We start from the raw sequence: 22,500 nt of genomic DNA on the forward strand, positions 1-22,500 counted from the left end.
TGTATCTATCACAATACATCTAGTGGCCCGTTTGGGATACTTCATATTATCACAGGTGTCTTATCATCTCTGGCCCTCTGTGTGGTCTTATCACATGTACAATATATGAAATATACAAACCATCAATATATGAACCATCAACTTAGTGAATACCATTGGTGTTTAATATGAGGATTTCCGCATGAAATATATTTTTTACACACTTTTATTTACTTTACTATGTCAAAATATATTTGTTGCTAATGTTTTGGTCTCAGACTGGTGGGAAAGTCAAGTGTAAATGACCAAAGTTACAATAGATTGCCCTAGATTTTCTGGTAATTACCAAAATGACTGAAGATTCCAGTAAGTTTGGTAAATTACCGGTAGCTTTGCAACCCTTCTAAAGGAATGAGTGTTGCCATGTGATCAATGGCTTTTGTCCATTCATATATACAGGCATTTCTTTTACCTTTCAGCAGTACGACTGAGTCAGGTATGTATTGTCTAGGCAGGGTCATTGCTCTGACCCAGAACACTAAGGTATGTATTGTCTAGGCAGGGTCATTACTCTGACCCACAACACTAAGGTATGTATTGTCTAGGCAGGGTCATTGCTCTGACCCACAACACTAAGGTATGTATTGTCTAGGCAGGGTCATTGCTCTGACCCAGAACACTAAGGTATGTATTGTCTAGGCAGGGTCATTGCTCTGACCCAGAACACTAAGGTATGTATTGTCTAGGCAGGGTCATTGCTCTGACCCACAACACTAAGGTATGTATTGTCTAGGCAGGGTCATTGCTCTGACCCAGAACACTAAGGTATGTATTGTCTAGGCAGGGTCATTGCTCTGACCCAGAACACTAAGGTATGTATTGTCTAGGCAGGGTCATTGCTCTGACCCACAACACTAAGGTATGTATTGTCTAGGCAGGGTCATTGCTCTGACCCAGAACACTAAGGTATGTATTGTCTAGGCAGGGTCATTGCTCTGACCCAGAACACTAAGGTATGTATTGTCTAGGCAGGGTCATTGCTCTGACCCAGAACACTAAGGTATGTATTATATACAGGGTTCTCACTTGATTGAGGAGGCTTTGCTGATGTCCATCTGTTTACTCTCGTACTCCAATAGCAGCTCCTCCAGGGCAGCAGCATTCTCTACAACACATACAGCGCTTCAGCAAATACTACAGAGAACAGCTGCATGAGTGATTACGCACGCACGCACGCACACACACACACACACACACACACACACACACGTGGGGATTCCTTAGGGAAATCAAATCAAGTGTGATGACAGCACTCACCACAGTAACTCAATCGATCAATAGTGTTAGATCAATAGTGTTAGATCAATAGTGTTAGAGTCCCACAGCAGGGAAATGAATACGCTGCTATTCATAGAGGCAGTTAGTGGTTTCACGGAGCAGAGCCGTCTTTCTGTGTTTGCAGATCTGAAGAGACTGTATAGGAGGAAGTAACGTGGCTTAACCTGGGCCTTGTAGTGGGCTAGAAGAGCTTACAGCGTTGTTGTTTTGCACAACTGGTAAAGGGCTAGGGGCTGCTCTAGGATCAGGAAAGGGCTAGGGGCTGCTCTAGGATCAGGAAAGGGCTAGGGGCTGCTCTAGGATCAGGAAAGGGCTAGGGGCTTCTCTAGGATCAGGAAAGGGCTAGGGGCTGCACTAGGATCAGGAAAGGGCTAGGGGCTGCTCTAGGATCAGGAAAGGGCTAGGGGCTGCTCTAGGATCAGGAAAGGGCTAGGGGCTGCTCTAGGCTAGGGGCTGCTCTAGGATCAGGAAAGGGCTAGGGGCTGCACTAGGATCAGGAAAGGGCTAGGGGCTGCACTAGGATCAGGAAAGGGCTAGGGGCTGCTCTAGGATCAGGAAAGGGCTAGGGGCTGCTCTAGGATCAGGAAAGGGCTAGGGGCTGCTCTAGGATCAGGAAAGGGCTAGGGGCTGCTCTAGGATCAGGAAAGGGCTAGGGCCTGCTCTAGGCTAGGGGCTGCTCTAGGATCAGGAAAGGGCCAGGGGCTGCTCTAGGATCAGGAAAGGGCCAGGGGCTGCTCTAGGATCAGGAAAGGGCCAGGGGCTGCACTAGGATCAGGAAAGGGCCAGGGGCTGCTCTAGGATCAGGAAAGGGCTAGGGGCTGCTCTAGGATCAGGAAAGGGCTAGGGGCTGCACTAGGATCAGGAAAGGGCTAGGGGCTGCTCTAGGATCAGGAAAGGGCTAGGGGCTGCTCTAGGATCAGGAAAGGGCTAGGGGCTGCTCTAGGATCAGGAAAGGGCTAGGGGCTGCTCTAGGATCAGGAAAGGGCTAGGGGCTGCTCTAGGATCAGGAAAGGGCTAGGGGCTGCACTAGGATCAGGAAAGGGCTAGGGGCTGCTCTAGGATCAGGAAAGGGCTAGGAGCTGCTCTAGGATCAGGAAAGGGCTAGGAGCTGCTCTAGGATCAGGAAAGGGCTAGGGGCTGCTCTAGGATCAGGAAAGGGCTAGGGGCTGCTCTAGGATCAGGAAAGGGCTAGGAGCTGCTCTAGGATCAGGAAAGGGCTAGGGGCTGCTCTAGGCTAGGGGCTGCTCTAGGATCAGGAAAGGGCTAGGGGCTGCTCTAGGATCAGGAAAGGGCTAGGGGCTGCTCTAGGATCAGGAAAGGGCTAGGGGCTGCACTAGGATCAGGAAAGGGCTAGGGGCTGCTCTAGGATCAGGAAAGGGCTAGGGGCTGCTCTAGGATCAGGAAAGGGCTAGGGGCTGCTCTAGGATCAGGAAAGGGCTAGGGGCTGCTCTAGGATCAGGAAAGGGCTAGGGGCTGCTCTAGGATCAGGAAAGGGCTAGGGGCTGCACTAGGATCAGGAAAGGGCTAGGGGCTGCTCTAGGATCAGGAAAGGGCTAGGGGCTGCTCTAGGATCAGGAAAGGGCTAGGGGCTGCTCTAGGATCAGGAAAGGGCTAGGGGCTGCTCTAGGATCAGGAAAGGGCTAGGGGCTGCTCTAGGATCAGGAAAGGGCTAGGGGCTGCACTAGGATCAGGAAAGGGCTAGGGGCTGCTCTAGGATCAGGAAAGGGCTAGGAGCTGCTCTAGGATCAGGAAAGGGCTAGGAGCTGCTCTAGGATCAGGAAAGGGCCAGGGGCTGCTCTAGGATCAGGAAAGGGCCAGGGGCTGCTCTAGGATCAGGAAAGGGCTAGGGGCTGCTCTAGGATCAGGAAAGGGCTAGGGGCTGCTCTAGGATCAGGAAAGGGCTAGGGGCTGCTCTAGGATCAGGAAAGGGCTAGGGGCTGCTCTAGGATCAGGAAAGGGCTAGGGGCTGCTCTAGGATCAGGAAAGGGCTAGGGGCTGCTCTAGGATCAGGAAAGGGCTAGGGGCTGCTCTAGGATCAGGAAAGGGCTAGGGGCTGCTCTAGGATCAGGAAAGGGCTAGGGGCTGCTCTAGGATCAGGCCTATGAAATCAGAAGAAGCATTGACATCATCATAAAGGGACTGGTACCTTTCTTCTCTGTGATGAGGCGTACCAGAACACTGATGGTGTCTTCATTAGGGTCATCTACGATGTAGGGACAACCGTTACCTACAGAGAGAGAGGGGGAGAAAGAGAGGGAGAGAGAGAGAGAGAGGGGGGGGGGGGTAAATATAGGGAGAGAAACATTCAACATTACTGTTGACTACCCAGAGATAATGACAGGTCATGTGAAAGTAGGCTACCAGAGAACTAAATAGGGACAACACTGGGATTCATCTTAGAAATAATAAACTATTCCACAGGGAATTGAACCAAAATTACTTTTCAACTCAATAAAGAAAAAGCTCTGGAAATGAGAGACTCTCCCTGTGTGAATGTGTGATGTGTGTTGGAGTGACTGAATAGAGACGTCAGTGGGATGGTATGTCAGACAACTTTAGGGCTGTGTACACCAACAGAGCTGATTAAGCTTGCTAAATCTCCCTAGTTCTCAACTATTCTCTCTCTGTCTCTCTCTCTCTCTCCGTCTCTCTCTCTCTCTGTCGCTCTGTCTCTCTCTCTCTGTCTCTCTCTCTCTGTCTCTCTCTCTCTGTCTCTGTGTCTCTGTCTATTTCATTCCACATTTCTCTCTTGCTCCCTATAACTAAATATGTTTTATTCTCCTATTCTCTATCTGCCCTCCTCTCTCTCTCATAAGGCTGACGGTCCTTGTATGAGAGCAACCAACAGAATAGATGCAAGAAGCGAACAGATGGAGGCACTAGAATAGCTAACTCAGCTGCAGAGAGAGAAGAAAGAGAGACATAGAGAGAGACAGAGGGAGAGACAGAGGGAGAGACAGAGGGAGAGGGAGAGAGAGAGAGGAGAAGGAGAGGCAGAGAGAGAAGGAGAGGGAGGGAGAGGAGAGGGAGAGGGAGAGAGAGAAGGAGAGGGAGAGAGAGAGAAGGAGAGGGAGAGAGAGAAGGAGAGGGAGAGGGAGAGAGAGGGAGAGAGAGAGAGAGAGAGAGAGAGGAGAGAGAGAGAGAGAGAGAGAGAGAGAGAGGAGAGAGAGAAGGAGAGGGAGAGAGAGAAGGAGAGGGAGAGAGAGGGAGATAGAGAAGGAGAGAGAAGAAAAAAAGGAATAAATAAAGAGAGAGAGGGATAGAGAGAATAAAAGAGAGAGGAGAGAGAGAAGGAAAGAGAGAGAGAGAGAGAGAGAGAGACGGGAGAGGAAAGGAAAGGAGAAGTGGGTGATATGAGGAAGAGGAAAGGAGAGGAGACATTGAATAATTGATCTGGGATATTAGAGATAGACTGATAGTGTCTTGTTCCTCGTAGAGAGGGAGAGAAGCAGGAGGGGAGGGCGAGAGGGAGTTTCTCCATGCTACAGGGCAGCTACGGTTTCACAAGGGGATGGAGACTGAGACACTAGCAACATCAGACAGGAAGAGGGAGAAAACAAGATAAACAAGTCCAGCCCTGGTGTGACAGTGTAGCGGAGGTAAGCATGGACACAGCAACAGGAAACATAAACAGTTGCCAACAGAGACGACGCTGTAAGGCCAGGCCGATTGTAGAGACAGCTGTGTCATCAAACACAGCTGGTGCCACACACACACACACACAATCAAATAAAGATACACTCTCTCCTCACTGTGATCATCATGCATCAACGCAGAGCAAGAGATACAAAGGCAATGCCAACCAGATTGGGATTGGGAGTGTGTGTGTGTGTGTGTGTGTGTGTGTGTGTGTGTGTGTGTGTGTGTGTGTGTGTGTGTGTGTGTGTGTGTGTGTGTGTGTGTGTGTGTGTGTGTGTGTGTGTGTGTGTGTGTGTGTGTGTTATGGAATTCCATCTGATCTTAAGGGGATTAGCATGTGTTCCCTTTGCGTCAGAGTTATTAGCTTCCCCACCACACCCTCGTTACATGGCTTATAGTCTAACATGACTACTGTTTATGAAAAGGGCTGAAAGAAAAACGGGATTTGTTTGTGCCCTGTGATTGTGAGAGATGGAGCTGTCGTCTGTATCAGAGGATCTACATCACTGCCCTTGGAGAGATATCGGTATGCTTATTCAGGAGCCTCCTTGTGTTCTGTAGAGACCTGCTTCCCAGTGTGTGACAGGACGTGTGACGCCCATGTGTATCCCCTTTACCTGTAAATCTGTCAGATCTGCAACAGTGAGTCTGAGGATTCAGGTTTACTGTCCAGGGACAGATTTCAAATGTTGACTGAGAAGATTTCAGCAATCGGATAGGATTAAATGTTAGAATCAGGGTTTTTTCAAAACTGTAAAATTTGATTGTGATTCTCCGGATAGGGATAAGGATTTGGTAATCCAATCAGGATTGAATGTCGATTTTGCGTTTTCTTTTAACTCAAATGTAGCGATTCGGACAGTTTTCCAGGATTATCTTGATCCTACTAGACATGTGGATTCAGGTGAAAGGTGAAAGGCCAAGACATGTCAATATAACTTAAGGTGAGGAGGTATAAAAACATTCTTACATCTGAAAACCAAAGGTTTTAACTCTGGCATGTCTCTCTCTCCCTAACTCTGTCTCTCTTTCTCTCTCACCCTCTTTCTGTGGTGTGGCATTCTCCTCGTCTCCTCCCTCCTTCTCAGCAGTACAGTGGTATCCTTTCTTCTTGAGGATATTACAGATGAGGATCCCCAGGAGTCCCATCACACAGAAGATTGGCACCAGGACGAACACTGCATACTCTGTCCTCTTCTCCTCCAGATTCTGCACTGCCGTACTGTTCACCGGCAGGCCGCCGCTGCCCGCCAAACCCTTACCTACCGTACGCACCACGCGCACGTGGGTCGACTGGGCCGGGGGGGCTGGGGAGAGATAAGGGGGAGCTAGGGTTTTGGGAAGGACAGAGAGAAACAGAGACATGAGGGGGAGAGAGAGAATATGACCCTGTTAAAACCATTATTCAACCAGTGGAAACATAATCACAGTAGATGACTATTTGTTGGTGTGATGTTGTTTCTGTCCACACTCACCTCTCACACAGACCAGGGTGGAGGCTGTCCGCCCAGCAGTGGGGTGGAACCTAGAGGCACCAAACAATATTAATATCACAACAATATCGTGTTATCATAAAAGTGGATTCATTTCATGGTCCCATGTTATATTTACATTTTAGTCATTACATTTTTAGGAAGAAAGAACATGCTTGTTGCACTTGTTTGGTATATATTGAGATACACAGGGAGAGGGTAGTATTGTCTCCTCATATTGAGGAACAGGGAGAGGGTAGTTTTGTCTCCTCATATTGAGGAACAGGGAGAGGGTAGTTTTGTCTCCTCATATTGAGGAACAGGGAGAGGGTAGTTTTGTCTCCTCATATTGAGGAACAGGGAGAGGGTAGTATTGTCTCATCATATTGAGGAACAGGGAGAGGGTAGTTTAGTCTCCTCATATTGAGATACACAGGGAGAGGGTAGTATTGTCTCCTCATATTGTGGAACAGGGAGAGGGTAGTTTTGTCTCCTCATATTGAGGAACAGGGAGAGGGTAGTTTTGTCTCCTCATATTGAGGAACAGGGAGAGGGTAGTATTGTCTCATCATATTGAGGAACAGGGAGAGGGTAGTTTAGTCTCCTCATATTGAGATACACAGGGAGAGGGTAGTATTGTCTCCTCATATTGTGGAACAGGGAGAGGGTAGTTTTGTCTCCTCATATTGAGGAACAGGGAGAGGGTAGTTTTGTCTCCTCATATTGAGATACACAGGGAGAGGGTAGTATTGTCTCCTCATATTGTGGAACAGGGAGAGGGTAGTTTTGTCTCCTCATATTGAGGAACAGGGAGAGGGTAGTTTTGTCTCCTCATATTGAGGAACAGGGAGAGGGTAGTATTGTCTCCTCATATTGAGGAACAGGGAGAGGGTAGTTTTGTCTCATCATATTGAGGAACAGGGAGAGGGTAGTTTTGTCTCCTCATATTGAGGAACAGGGAGAGGGTAGTATTGCCTCCTCATATTGAGGAACAGGGAGAGGGTAGTTTTGTCTCCTCATATTGAGGAACAGGGAGAGGGTAGTTTAGTCTCCTCATATTGAGGAACAGGGAGAGGGTAGTTTATTCTCCTCATCTTGAGGAACAGGGAGAGGGTAGTTTTGTCTCCTCATATCGAGGAACAGGGAGAGGGTAGTTTTGTCTCCTCATATTGAGGAACAGGGAGAGGGTAGTTTAGTCTCCTCATATTGAGGAACAGGGAGAGGGTAGTTTAGTCTCCTCATATTGAGGAACAGGGAGAGGGTAGAATTGTCTCATCATATTGAGGAACAGGGAGAGGGTAGTTTTGTCTCCTCATATTGAGGAACAGGGAGAGGGTCGTTTTGTCTCCTCATATTGAGGAACAGGGAGAGGGTAGTATTGTCTCCTCATATTGAGGAACAGAGAGAGGGTAGTTTTGTCTCCTCATATTGAGGAACAGGGAGAGGGTAGTTTTGTCTCCTCATATTGAGGAACAGGGAGAGGGTAGTTTTGTCTCCTCATATTGAGGAACAGGGAGAGGGTAGTTTTGTCTCCTCATATTGAGGAACAGGGAGAGGGTAGTTTTGTCTCCTCATATTGAGGAACAGGGAGAGGGTAGTTTTGTCTCCTCATATTGAGGAACAGGGAGAGGGTAGTATTGTCTCATCATATTGAGGAACAGGGAGAGGGTAGTTTAGTCTCCTCATATTGAGATACACAGGGAGAGGGTAGTATTGTCTCCTCATATTGTGGAACAGGGAGAGGGTAGTTTTGTCTCCTCATATTGAGGAACAGGGAGAGGGTAGTTTTGTCTCCTCATATTGAGATACACAGGGAGAGGGTAGTATTGTCTCCTCATATTGTGGAACAGGGAGAGGGTAGTTTTGTCTCCTCATATTGAGGAACAGGGAGAGGGTAGTTTTGTCTCCTCATATTGAGGAACAGGGAGAGGGTAGTATTGTCTCCTCATATTGAGGAACAGGGAGAGGGTCGTTTTGTCTCCTCATATTGAAGAAACAGGGAGAGGGTCGTTTTGTCTCCTCGTATTGAGGAACAGGGAGAGGGTAGTATTGTCTCCTCATATTGAGGAACAGGGAGAGGGTAGTTTTGTCTCATCATATTGAGGAACAGGGAGAGGGTAGTTTTGTCTCCTCATATTGAGGAACAGGGAGAGGGTAGTTTTGTCTCCTCATATTGAGGAACAGGGAGAGGGTAGTTTTGTCTCCTCATATTGAGGAACAGGGAGAGGGTAGTTTTGTCTCCTCATATTGAGGAACAGGGAGAGGGTAGTATTGTCTCATCATATTGAGGAACAGGGAGAGGGTAGTTTAGTCTCCTCATATTGAGGAACAGAGAGAGGGTAGTTTTGTCTCCTCATATTGAGGAACAGGGAGAAGTTAGTTTTGTCTCCTCATATTGAGGAACAGGGAGAGGGTAGTATTGTCTCATCATATTGAGGAACAGGGAGAGGGTAGTTTTGTCTCCTCATATTGAGGAACAGGGAGAAGTTAGTTTTGTCTCCTCATATTGAGGAACAGGGAGAGGGTAGTATTGTCTCCTCATATTGAGGAACAGGGAGAGGGTAGTTTTGTCTCCTCATATTGAGGAACAGGGAGAGGGTAGTATTGTCTCATCATATTGAGGAACAGGGAGAGGGTAGTTTTGTCTCATCATATTGAGGAACAGGGAGAGGGTAGTTTTGTCTCCTCATATTGAGGAACAGGGAGAGGGTAGTTTTGCCTCCTAATATTGAGGAACAGGGAGAGGGTAGTTTTGTCTCATCATATTGAGGAACAGGGAGAGGGTAGTTTTGTCTCATCATATTGAGGAACAGGGAGAGGGTAGTTTTGTCTCATCATATTGAGGAACAGGGAGAGGGTAGTTTTGTCTCCTCATATTGTGGAACAGGGAGAGGGTAGTTTTGTCTCCTCATATTGAGGAACAGGGAGAGGGTAGTATTGTCTCCTCATATTGAGGAACAGGGAGAGGGTAGTTTTGTCTCCTCATATTGAGGAACAGGGAGAGGGTAGTTTAGTCTCCTCATATTGAGGAACAGAGAGAGGGTAGTATTGTCTCATCATATTGAGGAACAGGGAGAGGGTCGTTTTGTCTCCTCATATTGAGGAACAGGGAGAGGGTAGTTTTGTCTCCTCATATTGAGGAACAGGGAGAGGGTAGTTTTGTCTCCTCATATTGAGGAACAGGGAGAGGGTAGTTTTGTCTCCTCATATTGAGGAACAGGGAGAGGGTAGTATTGTCTCATCATATTGAGGAACAGGGAGAGGGTAGTTTTGTCTCCTCATATTGAGGAACAGGGAGAGGGTAGTTTTGTCTCCTCATATTGAGGAACAGGGAGAGGGTAGTATTGTCTCATCATATTGAGGAACAGGGAGAGGGTAGTTTTGTCTCCTCATATTGAGGAACAGGGAGAGGGTAGTTTTGTCTCCTCATATTGAGGAACAGGGAGAGGGTAGTATTGTCTCATCATATTGAGGAACAGGGAGAGGGTCGTTTTGTCTCCTCATATTGAGGAACAGGGAGAGGGTAGTTTTGTCTCCTCATATTGAGGAACAGGGAGAGGGTAGTTTTGTCTCCTCATATTGAGGAACAGGGAGAGGGTAGTTTTGTCTCCTCATATTGAGGAACAGGGAGAGGGTAGTATTGTCTCATCATATTGAGGAACAGGGAGAGGGTAGTTTTGTCTCCTCATATTGAGGAACAGGGAGAGGGTAGTTTTGTCTCCTCATATTGAGGAACAGGGAGAGGGTAGTATTGTCTCATCATATTGAGGAACAGGGAGAGGGTAGTTTTGTCTCCTCATATTGAGGAACAGGGAGAGGGTAGTTTTGTCTCCTCATATTGAGGAACAGGGAGAGGGTAGTATTGTCTCCTCATATTGAGGAACAGGGAGAGGGTAGTTTAGTCTCCTCATATTGAGGAACAGGGAGAGGGTAGTTTAGTCTCCTCATATTGAGGAACAGGGAGAGGGTAGTTTTGTCTCCTCATGTTGAGATACACAGGGAGAGGGTAGTATTGTCTCCTCATATTGAGGAACAGGGAGAGGGTAGTTTTGTCTCCTCATATTGAGGAACAGGGAGAGGGTAGTTTAGTCTCCTCATATTGAGGAACAGGGAGAGGGTAGTTTAGTCTCCTAATATTGAGGAACAGGGAGAGGGTAGTTTTGTCTCATCATATTGAGGAACAGGGAGAGGGTAGTTTTGTCTCCTGATATTGAGGAACAGGGAGAGGTTAGTTTTGTCTCCTCATATTGAGATACACAGGGAGAGGGATAGTATTGTCTCCTCATATTGAGGAACAGGGAGAGGGTAGTTTTGTCTCATCATATTGAGGAACAGGGAGAGGGTAGAATTGTCTCATCATATTGAGGAACAGGGAGAGGGTAGTTTTGCCTCCTAATATTGAGGAACAGGGAGAGGGTAGTTTTGTCTCATCATATTGAGGAACAGGGAGAGGGTAGTTTTGTCTCATCATATTGAGGAACAGGGAGAGGGTAGTATTGTCTCCTCATATTGAGGAACAGGGAGAGGGTAGTTTTGTCTCCTCATATTGAGGAACAGGGAGAGGGTAGTTTTGTCTCCTCATATTGAGGAACAGGGAGAGGGTAGTATTGAGGAACAGGAGAGGAGTTGTCGTCTCCTCATGAGGAACAGGGAGAGGGTCTCCTCATATTGAGGAACAGGGAGAGGGTAGTTTAGTCTCCTCATATTGAGGAACAGAGAGAGGGTAGTTTTGTCTCCTCATATTGAGATACACAGGGAGAGGTTAGTTTTGTCTCATCATATTGAGATACACAGGGAGAGGTTAGTTTTGTCTCATCATATTGAGATACACAGGGAGAGGTTAGTTTTGTCTCATCATATTGAGGAACAGGGAGAGGTTAGTTTAGTTTCCTCATATTGAGGAACAGGGAGAGGGTAGTATTGTCTCCTCATATTGAGGAACAGGTAGAGGGTAGTTTAGTCTCCTCATATTGAGGAACAGGGAGAGGGTAGTTTTGTCTCCTCATATTGAGGAACAGGGAGAGGGTAGTTTTGTCTCCTCATATTGAGGAACAGGGAGAGGGTAGTTTTGTCTCCTCGTATTGAGGAACAGGGAGAGGGTAGTTTAGTCTCCTCATATTGAGGAACAGGGAGAGGGTAGTATTGTCTCCTCATATTGAGGAACAGGGAGAGGGTAGTTTAGTCTCCTCATATTGAGGAACAGGGAGAGGGTAGTTTTGTCTCCTCATATTGAGGAACAGGGAGAGGGTAGTTTAGTCTCCTCATATTGAGGAACAGGGAGAGGGTAGTATTGTCTCCTCATATTGAGGAACAGGGAGAGGGTAGTTTTGTCTCCTCATATTGAGGAACAGGGAGAGGGTAGTTTTGCCTCCTTATATTGAGGAACAGGGAGAGGGTAGTTTAGTCTCCTCATATTGAGATACACAGGGAGAGGGTAGTTTTGTCTCCTCATATTGAGGAACAGGGAGAGGGTAGTTTTGTCTCCTCATATTGAGATACACAGGGAGAGGGTAGTTTTGTCTCCTCATATTGAGGAACAGGGAGAGGGTAGTTTTGTCTCCTCATATTGAGATACACAGGGAGAGGGTAGTTTTGTCTCCTCATATTGAGGAACAGGGAGAGGGTAGTTTTGTGTCCTCATATTGAGGAACAGGGAGAGGGTAGTTTTGTCTCCTCATATTGAGGAACAGGGAGAGGGTAGTATGGGGATACATACCCAGACAGGCAGTCTCCGCAGACAGCATCAGAGTGTGATGTACCAGAGGTCACAACCATTTTGTTGAGGACCCCGCAGGAGGAGTGTGGACGGCATTGATCAGAGTCATAGCCGTCTGAAAACGTGCCCGCTGGACAAGCCTGACATTGCACCACATCGCCTGGTCCCTTGACCTGCCCGCAAGCCTGGCAGGAGAAAACATCTTCACATCTCAGAACAGAGTAGATGAACCACTGGTATTACACACATACACTTCAGTGGTTCTGTGTTCAATAAGATGTTCCAAAATAACAAACACTGACGTTCTGGGAAGGAACTAAGATACATAACCTATTTTTCGGTTTCATATGAAATTGTGCATGAAATTATACATATATATATATATATATACATATACATATATACATATATATATATATACATATATATATATATATATATACATATATATATACTTATATATATACAGTATATAAATATATATATACAGTATATATATATATATATATATATATATATATATATACAGTATAAATATATATACATATATATATAAATATATATACAGTATATATATATTTTTATATATATATATATATATATATACTGTATATATATTTATGTATATATATATACACATATATGTATACTAAATATCTATATATACATCTATATATATACACTATATAAATATATATAAATATACTATATAAATATACTGTATATATATAAATGTATATATATGTAAATGTATATATAAACTGTATACTTTATATATATATATACAGTATATTATACATTTATATATATACAGTATATTTATATAGTATATATATATGTATATATATATATACTATATAAATATACTGTATATATATAAATGTATAATATACTGTATATATTATATATATATATATATATATATATATATACTTTATATATATAAATGTATAATATACTGTATATATAAATATACTGTATACTTTATATAAAAATAATATATGTACAGTGGGGCAAAAAAGTATTTTGTCAGTCACCAATTGTGCAAGTTCTCCCACTTAAAAAGATGAGAGAGGCCTAAATGTCATCATAGGTACACTTCAACTATGACAGACAAAATGAGAAAAATCCAGAAAATACATTGTAGGATTTTTTATGAATTTATTTGCAAATTCTGGTGGAAAATAAGTATTTGGTCAATAACAACAGTTTATCTCAATACTTTGTTATATACCCCTTTGCCAACAAATGACAGAGGTCAGAGGTCAAACGTTTTCTGTAAGTCTTCACACTGTTGCTGGTATTTTGGCCCATTCCTCCATGCAGATCTCCTCTAGAGCAGTGCTGTTTTGGGGCTGTTGCTGGGCAACACGGACTTTCAACTCCTTCTAAAGATTTTCTATGGGGTTGAGATCTGGAGACTGGCAAGGCCACTCCAGGACCTTGAAATGCTTCTTACGAAGCCACTCCTTCGTTGCCCGTGTGTTTGGGATCATTGTCATGCTGAAAGACCCAGCCACATTTCATCTTCAATGCCCTTGCTGATAGGAGGTTTTCACTCAAAATCTCATGATACATGGCCCCATTCATTCTTTCCTTTACACGGATCAGTCGTCCTGGTCCCTTTTCAGAAAAACAGCCCCAAAGCATGATGTTTCGACCCCCATGCTTCACAGTAGGTATGGTGTTCTTTGGATGCAACTCAGCATTCTTTCTCCTCCAAACACGACGAGTTGAGTTTTTCCCAAAAAGTTATATTTTGGTTTCATCTGACCATATGACATTCTCCCAATCTTCTTCTGGATCATCCAAATGTTCTCTAGCAAACTTCAGACGGGCCTGGACATGTACTGGCTTAAGCAGGGGTACACGTCTGGCACTGCAGGATTTGAGTCCCTGGCGGCGTCGTGTGTTACTGATGGTAGGCTTTGTTACTTTGGTCCCAGCTCTCTGCAGGTCATTCACTAGGTCTCCCCGTGTGGTTCTGGGATTTTTGCTCACCGTACTTGTGATCATTTTGACCCCACGGGCTGAGATCTTGCGTGGAGCCCCAGATCGCTGGAGATTATCAGTGGTTTTGTATGTCTTCCATTTCCTAATAATTGCTCCCACAGTTGATTTCTTCAAACAAAGCTGCTTACCTATTGCAGATTCTGTCTTCCCAGTCTGGTTCAGGTCTCCAATTTTGTTTCTGGTGTCCTTTGACAGCTCTTTGGTCTTGGCCATAGTAGAGTTTGGAGTGTGACTGTTTGAGGTTGTGGATAGGTGTCTTTTATACTGATAACAAGTTCAAACATGTGCCATTAATACAGGTAACGAGTGGAGGACAGAGGAGCCTCTTAAAGAAGAAGTTACAGGTCTGTGAGAGCCAGAAATCTTGCTTGTTTGTAGGTGACCAAATACTTATTTTCCACCATAATTTGCAAATAAATTCATTAAAAATCCTACAATGTGATTTTCTGGATTTTATTTTCTCATTTTGTCTGTCATAGTTGAAGTGTACCTATGATGAAAATTACAGGCCTCTCTCATCCTTTTAAGTGGGAGAACTTGCACAATTGGTGGCTGACTAAATACTTTTTTGCCCCACTGTAAGGAAGTGGATGGCTGCAAAATGTTCTACTTTTAAACTCGAACAAAACAGAAATGCTCGTTCTATGTCCCAAGAAACAAAGAGATCTTCTGTTGAATCTGACAATTACTCTTGATGGTTGTACAGTCATCTCAAATAAAACTGTGAAGGACCTCAGCATTACTCTGGACCCTGATCTCTCTTTTGACGAACATATCAAGACTGTTTCAATCTATGTAACATTGCAAAAATCAGAAGAATTCTGTCCAAAAATGATGCAGAAAAATTAATCCATGCTTTTGTTACTTCTACTTTCTGGCTACCCGGATAAAGCACTAAATAAACTTCAGTTAGTGCTAAATATGGCTGCTAGAATACTGACTTGAACCAAAAGCTTCCCTACACTGGCTTCCTGTTAAGACTAGGGCTAATTTCAGGGTTTTACTGCTAACCTACAAAGCATTACATGGGCTTGCTCCTACCTATCTTTCCGATTTGGTCCTGCCGTACATACCTACACGTGCGCTACGGTCACAAGACGCAGGCCTCCTAATTGTCCCTAGAATTTCTAAGCAAACAGCTGGAGGCAGGTCTTTCTCCTATAGAGCTCCATTTTTATGGAATGGTCTGCCTACCCATGTGAGAGACACAGACTCGGTCTCAACCTTTAAGTCTTTACTGAAGACTCATCTCTTCAGTGGGTCATATGATTGAGTGTAGTCTGGCCCAGGAGTGTGAAGGTGAACGGAAAGGCTCTGGAGCAACAAACCACCCTTGCTGTCTCTGCCTGGCCGCTTCCCCTCTTTCCACTGGGATTCTCTGCCTCTAACCCTATTACAGGGGCTGAGTCACTGGCTTACTGGTGCTTTTTCATGCCGTACCTAGGAGGGGTGCGTCACTTGAGTGGATTGAGTCACTGACGTGATCTTCCTGTCTGGGTTGGCGCCCCCACTTGGGTTGTGCCGTGGCGGAGATCTTTGTGGGCTATACTCGGTCTTGTCTCAGGATGGTAAGTTGGTGGTTGAAGATATCCCTCTAGTGTTGTGGGGGCTGTGCTTTGGCAAAGTGGGTGGGGTTACATCCTGCCTGTTTGGCCCTTTCCGGGGGTATCATCAGATGGGGCCACAGTGTCTCCTGGCACCTTCTGTCTCAGCCTCCAGTATTTATGCTGCAGTAGTTTATGTGTCGGGGGGCTAGGGTCAGTTTGTTATATCTGGAGTAATTGTCCTGTCTTATCCGGTGTCCTGTGTGAATTTAAGTATGCTCTCTCTAATTCTGTCTTTCTTTCTCTCGGAGGAGGACCTGAGCCCTAAGACCATGCCTCAGGACTACCTGGCATGATGACTAATTGCTGTCCCCAGTCCACCTGGCCGTGCTGCTGCTCCAGTTTCAACTGTTCTGCCTGCGGCTATGGAACCCTGACCCGTTCACCGGACGTGCTACCTGTCCCAGACCTGCTGTTTTCAACTCTCTAGAGACAGCAGGAGTTGTAGAGATACTCTCAATGATCAGCTATGAAAAGCCAACTGACATTTACTCCTGAGGAGCTGACTTGCTGCACCCTCTACAACCACTGTGATTATTATTATTTGACCAAGCTGGTCATTTATGAACATTTGAACATCTTGGCCATGTTCTGTTATAATCTCCACCCGGCACAGCCGGAAGAGGACTGGCCACCCCACATATGCTCTCTCTAATTCTCTTTCTTTCTCTCTCTCGGAGGACCTGAGCCCTAGGACCATGCCCCATGACTACCTGACATGATGACTCCTTGCTGTCCCCAGTCCACCTGGCCGTGCTGCTGCTCCAGTTTCAACTGTTCTGCCTTATTATTATTCGACCATGCTGGTCATTTATGAACATTTGAACATCTTGGCCATGTTCTGTTATAATCTCTACCCGGCACAGCCAGAAGAGGACTGGCCACCCCACATAGCCTGGTTCCTCTCTAGGTTTCTTCCTAGGTTTTGGCCTTTCTAGGGAGTTTTTCCTAGCCACCGTGCTTCTACATCTGCATTGCTTGCTGTTTGGGGTTTTAGGCTGGGTTTCTGTACAGCACTTTGAGATATCAGCTGATGTAAGAAGGGCTATATAAATACATTTTATTTGATTTAATGAGAGGTGAGTTAGGATGACAGGGTAATGAGAGGTGAGTTAGGATGACAGGGTAATGAGAGGTGAGTTAGGATGACAGGGTAATGAGAGGTGAGTTAGGATGCCAGGGTCATGAGAGGTGAGTTAGGATGACAGGGTCATGAGAGGTGAGTTAGGATGACAGGGTCATGAGAGGTGAGTTAGGATGACAGGGTCATGAGAGGTGAGTTAGGATGACAGGGTCATGAGAGGTGAGTTAGGATGACAGGGTCATGAGAGGTGAGTTAGGATGACAGGGTCATGAGAGGTGAGTTAGGATGACAGGGTCATGAGAGGTGAGTTAGGATGACAGGGTCATGAGAGGTGAGTTAGGATGACAGGGTCATGAGAGGTGAGTTAGGATGACAGGGTCATGAGAGGTGAGTTAGGATGACAGGGTCATGAGAGGTGAGTTAGGATGACAGGGTCATGAGAGGTGAGTTAGGATGACAGGGTCATGAGAGGTGAGTTAGGATGACAGGGTCATGCGAGGTGAGTTAGGATGACAGGGTAATGAGAGGTGAGTTAGGGAGCTTCTGTCCTACCTTGATTAGCTCCTGGCCACTGGGGCACCGCAGACACACACACCCCTCCCCCCAGGGACACTGCACGGCTACAGTCCCTCCAGAGCAAAACACCTGGAATACACACTCAGATCAGTGACACAAATAACGAGACACACACACGTCTCTCTCACATACACACACACACACACACACACACACACAAACACACACACAAAGAAACGTACCATGAGAAGAACAAGAGCTGAGCAGCAAAGGTCGTTCATCATCTTCTTCCAGGTATTCTTCTCTGAACATATGACCTAGAACAGAGAGGATCATGGGACAACTGGTGAGCTAGAGGCAGCTAGGTAGAACAGAGAGGATCATGGGACAACTGGTGAGCTACAGGCAGCCAGGTAGAACAGAGAGGATCATGGGAGCACTGGTGATCTACAGGCAGCTAGGTAAAACAGAGAGGATCATGGGACAACTGGTGAGCTACAGGCAGCCAGGTAGAACAGGGAGGTTCATGGGACAACTGGTGAGCTACAGGCAGCCAGGTAGAACAGGGAGGTTCATGGGACAACAGGTGAGCTACAGGCAGCTAAGTAGAACAGAGAGGGTCATGGGACAACTGGTGAGCTACAGGCAGGCAATTAGAACAGAGAGGATCATGGGACAACAGGTGAGCTACAGGCAGCCAGGTAGAACAGAGAAGATCATGGGACAACTGGTGAGCTACATGTAGCCAAGTAGAACAGAGAGGATCATGGGACAACTGGTGATCTACAGGCAGCCAGGTAGAACAGAGAGGATCATGGGACAACAGGTGAGCTACAGGTAGCCAGGTAGAACAGAGAGGATCATGGGACAACAGGTGAGCTATAATCACGGAGAACATTGAATGCATAATCAAAAGGTATGGTTTTGCCTGAAGAGATAAAGAACCTCTGATTACATTACGATCCTCCAGCAACCACATGATACACGCCTGAAACATTAGTGACAACTCAACATGACACACGCCTGAATCATTAGTAACAACTCAACATGACACACGCCTGAATCATTAGTAACAACTCAACATGACACACGCCTGAATCATTAGTGACAACTCAACATGACACACGCCTGAATCATTAGTGACAACTCAACATGACACACGCCTGATTCATTAGTAACAACTCAACATGACACACGCCTGAATCATTACAGTAACAACTCAACATGACACACGCCTGAATCATTAGTGACAACTCAACATGACACACGCCTGAATCATTAGTGACAACTCAACATGACACACGCCTGAATCATGAGTGACAACTCAACATGACACACGCCTGAATCATTAGTAACAACTCAACATGACACACGCCTGAATCATTAGTGACAACTCAACATGACACACGCCTGAATCATTAGTAACAACTCAACATGACACACGCCTGAATCATTAGTGACAACTCAACATGACACACGCCTGAATCATTAGTAACAACTCAACATGACACACGCCTGATTCATTACTAACAACTCAACATGACACACGCCTGAATCATTAGTAACAACTCAACATGACACACGCCTGATTCATTAGTAACAACTCAACATGACACACGCCTGAATCATTACAGTAACAACTCAACATGACACACGCCTGATTCATTACTAACAACTCAACATGACACACGCCTGATTCATTACTAACAACTCAACATGACACACGCCTGATTCATTAGTGACAACTCAACATGACACACGCCTGAATCATTAGTAACAACTCAACATGACACACGCCTGAATCATTAGTGACAACTCAACATGACACACGCCTGAATCATTAGTAACAACTCAACATGACACACGCCTGAATCATTAGTGACAACTCAACATGACACACGCCTGAATCATTAGTAACAACTCAACATGACACACGCCTGATTCATTAGTAACAACTCAACATGACACACGCCTGAATCATTACAGTAACAACTCAACATGACACACGCCTGAATCATTACAGTAACAACTCAACATGACACACGCCTGAATCATTAGTGACAACTCAACATGACACACGCCTGAATCATTAGTGACAACTCAACATGACACACGCCTGAATCATTAGTAACAACTCAACATGACACACGCCTGAATCATTAGTGACAACTCAACATGACACACGCCTGAATCATTAGTGACAACTCAACATGACACACGCCTGAATCATTAGTAACAACTCAACATGACACACACCTGATTCATTAGTAACAACTCAACATAACACATACTGTCACAACGTTGACTGAGAGACAGGCTCTGGCTGGTAAATAGTATTTAGATGTAACAGACAGAGTTCATGGACAGTGGACACAGGTCAGACACACAGGGGTATACTGAGCTGATAGTAGAGACAGGTCAGATATACTGAGCTGATAGCAGAGACAGGTCAGACACACAGGGGTATACTGAGCTGATAGTAGAGACAGGTCAGATATACTGAGCTGATGGCAGAGACAGGTCAGATATACTGAGCTGATAGCAGAGACAGGTCAGATATACTGAGCTGATAGAGACATGTCAGATATACTGAGCTGATAGTAGAGACAGGCCAGACTCACAGGGGTATACTGAGCTGATAGTAGAGACAGGTCAGACACACAGGGGTATACTGAGCTGATAGCAGAGACAGGTCAGATATACTGAGCTGATAGAGACAGGTCAGATATACTGAGCTGATAGTAGAGACAGGTCAGATACACAGGGGTTTACTGAGCTGATAGTAGAGACAGGTCAGATATACTGAGCTGATAGTAGAGGCAGGTCAGACACACAGGGGTATACTGAGCTGATAGCAGAGAGACAGGTCAGATATACTGAGCTGATAGCAGAGACAGGTCAGATATACTGAGCTGATAGCAAAGACAGGTCAGATATACTGAGCTGATAGTAGAGACAGGTCAGACACACAGGGGTATACTGAGCTGATAGCAGAGACAGGTCAGATGAACTGAGCAGATAGCAGAGACAGGTCAGATATACTGAGCTGATAGCAGAGACAGGTCAGATATACTGAGCTGATAGTAGAGACAGGTCAGACTCAAAGGGGTATACTGAGCTGATAGCAGAGACAGGTCAGACTCAAAGGGGTATACTGAGCTGATAGAAGAGACAGGTCAGACACACAGGGGTATACTGAGTTGATAGCAGAGACAAGTCAGATATACTGAGCTGATAGCAGAGACAGGTCAGATATACTGAGCTGATAGCAGAGACAGGTCAGATATACTGAGCTGATAGTAGAGACAGGTCAGACACACAGGGGTTTACTGAGCTGATAGTAGAGACAGGTCAGATATACTGAGCTGATAGTAGAGACAGGTCAGACACACAGGGGTATACTGAGCTGATAGCAGAGACAGGTCAGATATACTGAGCTGATAGCAGAGACAGGTCAGATATACTGAGCTGATAGCAGAGACAGGTCAGATATACTGAGCTGATATTAGAGACAGGTCAGACACACAGGATTTTACTGAGCTGATAGTAGAGACAGGTCAGATATACTGAGCTGATAGCAGAGACAGGTCAGACACACAGGGGTATACTGAGCTGATAGCAGAGACAGGTCAGATATACTGAGCTGATAGCAGAGACAGGTCAGATATACTGAACTGGTAGAGACAGGTCAGATATACTGAGCTGATACTAGAGACAGGTCAGACACACAGGGGTTTACTGAGCTGATAGTAGAGACAGGTCAGATATACTGAGCTGATAGCAGAGACAGGTCAGATATACTGAACTGGTAGAGACAGGTCAGATATACTGAGCTGATACTAAAGACAGGTCAGACACACAGGGGTTTACAGAGCTGATAGCAGAGACAGGTCAGATATACTGAGCTGATAGTAGAGACAGGTCAGACACACAGGGGGTATACTGAGCTGATAGTAGAGACAGGTCAGATATACTGAGCTGATAGCAGAGACAGGTCAGATATACTGAGCTGATAGCAGAGAGAGGTCAGATATACTGAGCTGATAGCAGAGACAGGTCAGATATACTGAGCTGATAGAGACAGGTCAGATATACTGAGCTGATACTAGAGACAGGTCAGACACACAGGGGTATACTGAGCTGATAGCAGAGACAGGTCAGATATACTGAGCTGATAGCAGAGACAGGTCAGATATACTGAGCTGATAGCAGAGACAGGTCAGACACACAGGGGTTTACTGAGCTGATAGCAGAGACAGGTCAGACACCCAGTGGTTTACTGAGCTGATAGCAGAGACAGGTCAAACACACACGGGTATTATGAGCTGATAGCAGAGACAGGTCAGATATACTGAGCTGATAGCAGAGACAGATCAGATATACTGAGCTGATAGCATTGACAGGTCAGATATACTGAGCTGATAGCAGACAGGTCAGATATACTGAGCTGATTGCAGAGACAGGTCAGATATACTGAGCTGATAGTAGAGACAGGTCAGATATACTGAGCTGATAGTAGAGACAGGTCAGATATACTGAGCAAATAGTAGAGACAGGTCAGATATACTGAGCTGATAGCAGAGACAGGTCAGACACACAGGGGTATACTGAGCTGATAGCAGAGACAGGTCAGACACACAGGGGTATACTGAGCTGATAGCAGAGACAGGTCAGATATACTGAGCTGATAGCAGAGACAGGTCAGACACACAGGGTTATACTGAGCTGATAGCAGAGACAGGTCAGATATACTGAGCTGATAGCAGAGACAGGTCAGACACACAGGGGTATACTGAGCTGATAGCAGAGACAGGTCAGATATACTGAGCTGATAGCAGAGACAGGTCAGACACACAGGGGTATACTGAGCTGATAGCAGAGACAGGTCAGATATACTGAGCTGATAGCAGAGACAGGTCAGACACACAGGGGTTTACTGAGCTGATAGTAGAGACAGGTCAGACACACAGGGGTATACTGAGCTGATAGTAGAGACAGGTCAGATATACTGAGCTGATAGCAGAGACAGGTCAGACACACAGGGGTATACTGAGCTGATAGCAGAGACAGGTCAGACACACAGGGATATACTGAGCTGATAGCAGAGACAGGTCAGACACACAGGGGTATACTGAGCTG

General features: G+C 45.5%; 1 protein-coding gene across 1 annotated transcript in view; it reads right to left on the reverse strand.

The window, feature by feature from the left end:
• Positions 1-22,500, reverse strand: part of relt (RELT TNF receptor) — a 54,470-nt gene that overhangs the window by 5,683 nt on the left and 26,287 nt on the right. The window contains exons 2-8 of the mRNA XM_064975282.1: positions 17,604-17,678; positions 17,398-17,490; positions 12,145-12,329; positions 6,432-6,481; positions 5,997-6,284; positions 3,464-3,544; positions 1,066-1,144 (exon numbers count right to left, since the gene is read on the reverse strand). Coding sequence (XP_064831354.1) covers positions 1,066-1,144; positions 3,464-3,544; positions 5,997-6,284; positions 6,432-6,481; positions 12,145-12,329; positions 17,398-17,490; positions 17,604-17,678 — 851 coding nt within the window. The remainder of the gene's footprint in view (positions 1-1,065; positions 1,145-3,463; positions 3,545-5,996; positions 6,285-6,431; positions 6,482-12,144; positions 12,330-17,397; positions 17,491-17,603; positions 17,679-22,500) is intronic.

This window comes from Oncorhynchus masou, chromosome 9 (genome assembly GCF_036934945.1).
Source record: "Oncorhynchus masou masou isolate Uvic2021 chromosome 9, UVic_Omas_1.1, whole genome shotgun sequence".
In the NCBI taxonomy this organism is placed as follows: domain Eukaryota; kingdom Metazoa; phylum Chordata; class Actinopteri; order Salmoniformes; family Salmonidae; genus Oncorhynchus; species Oncorhynchus masou.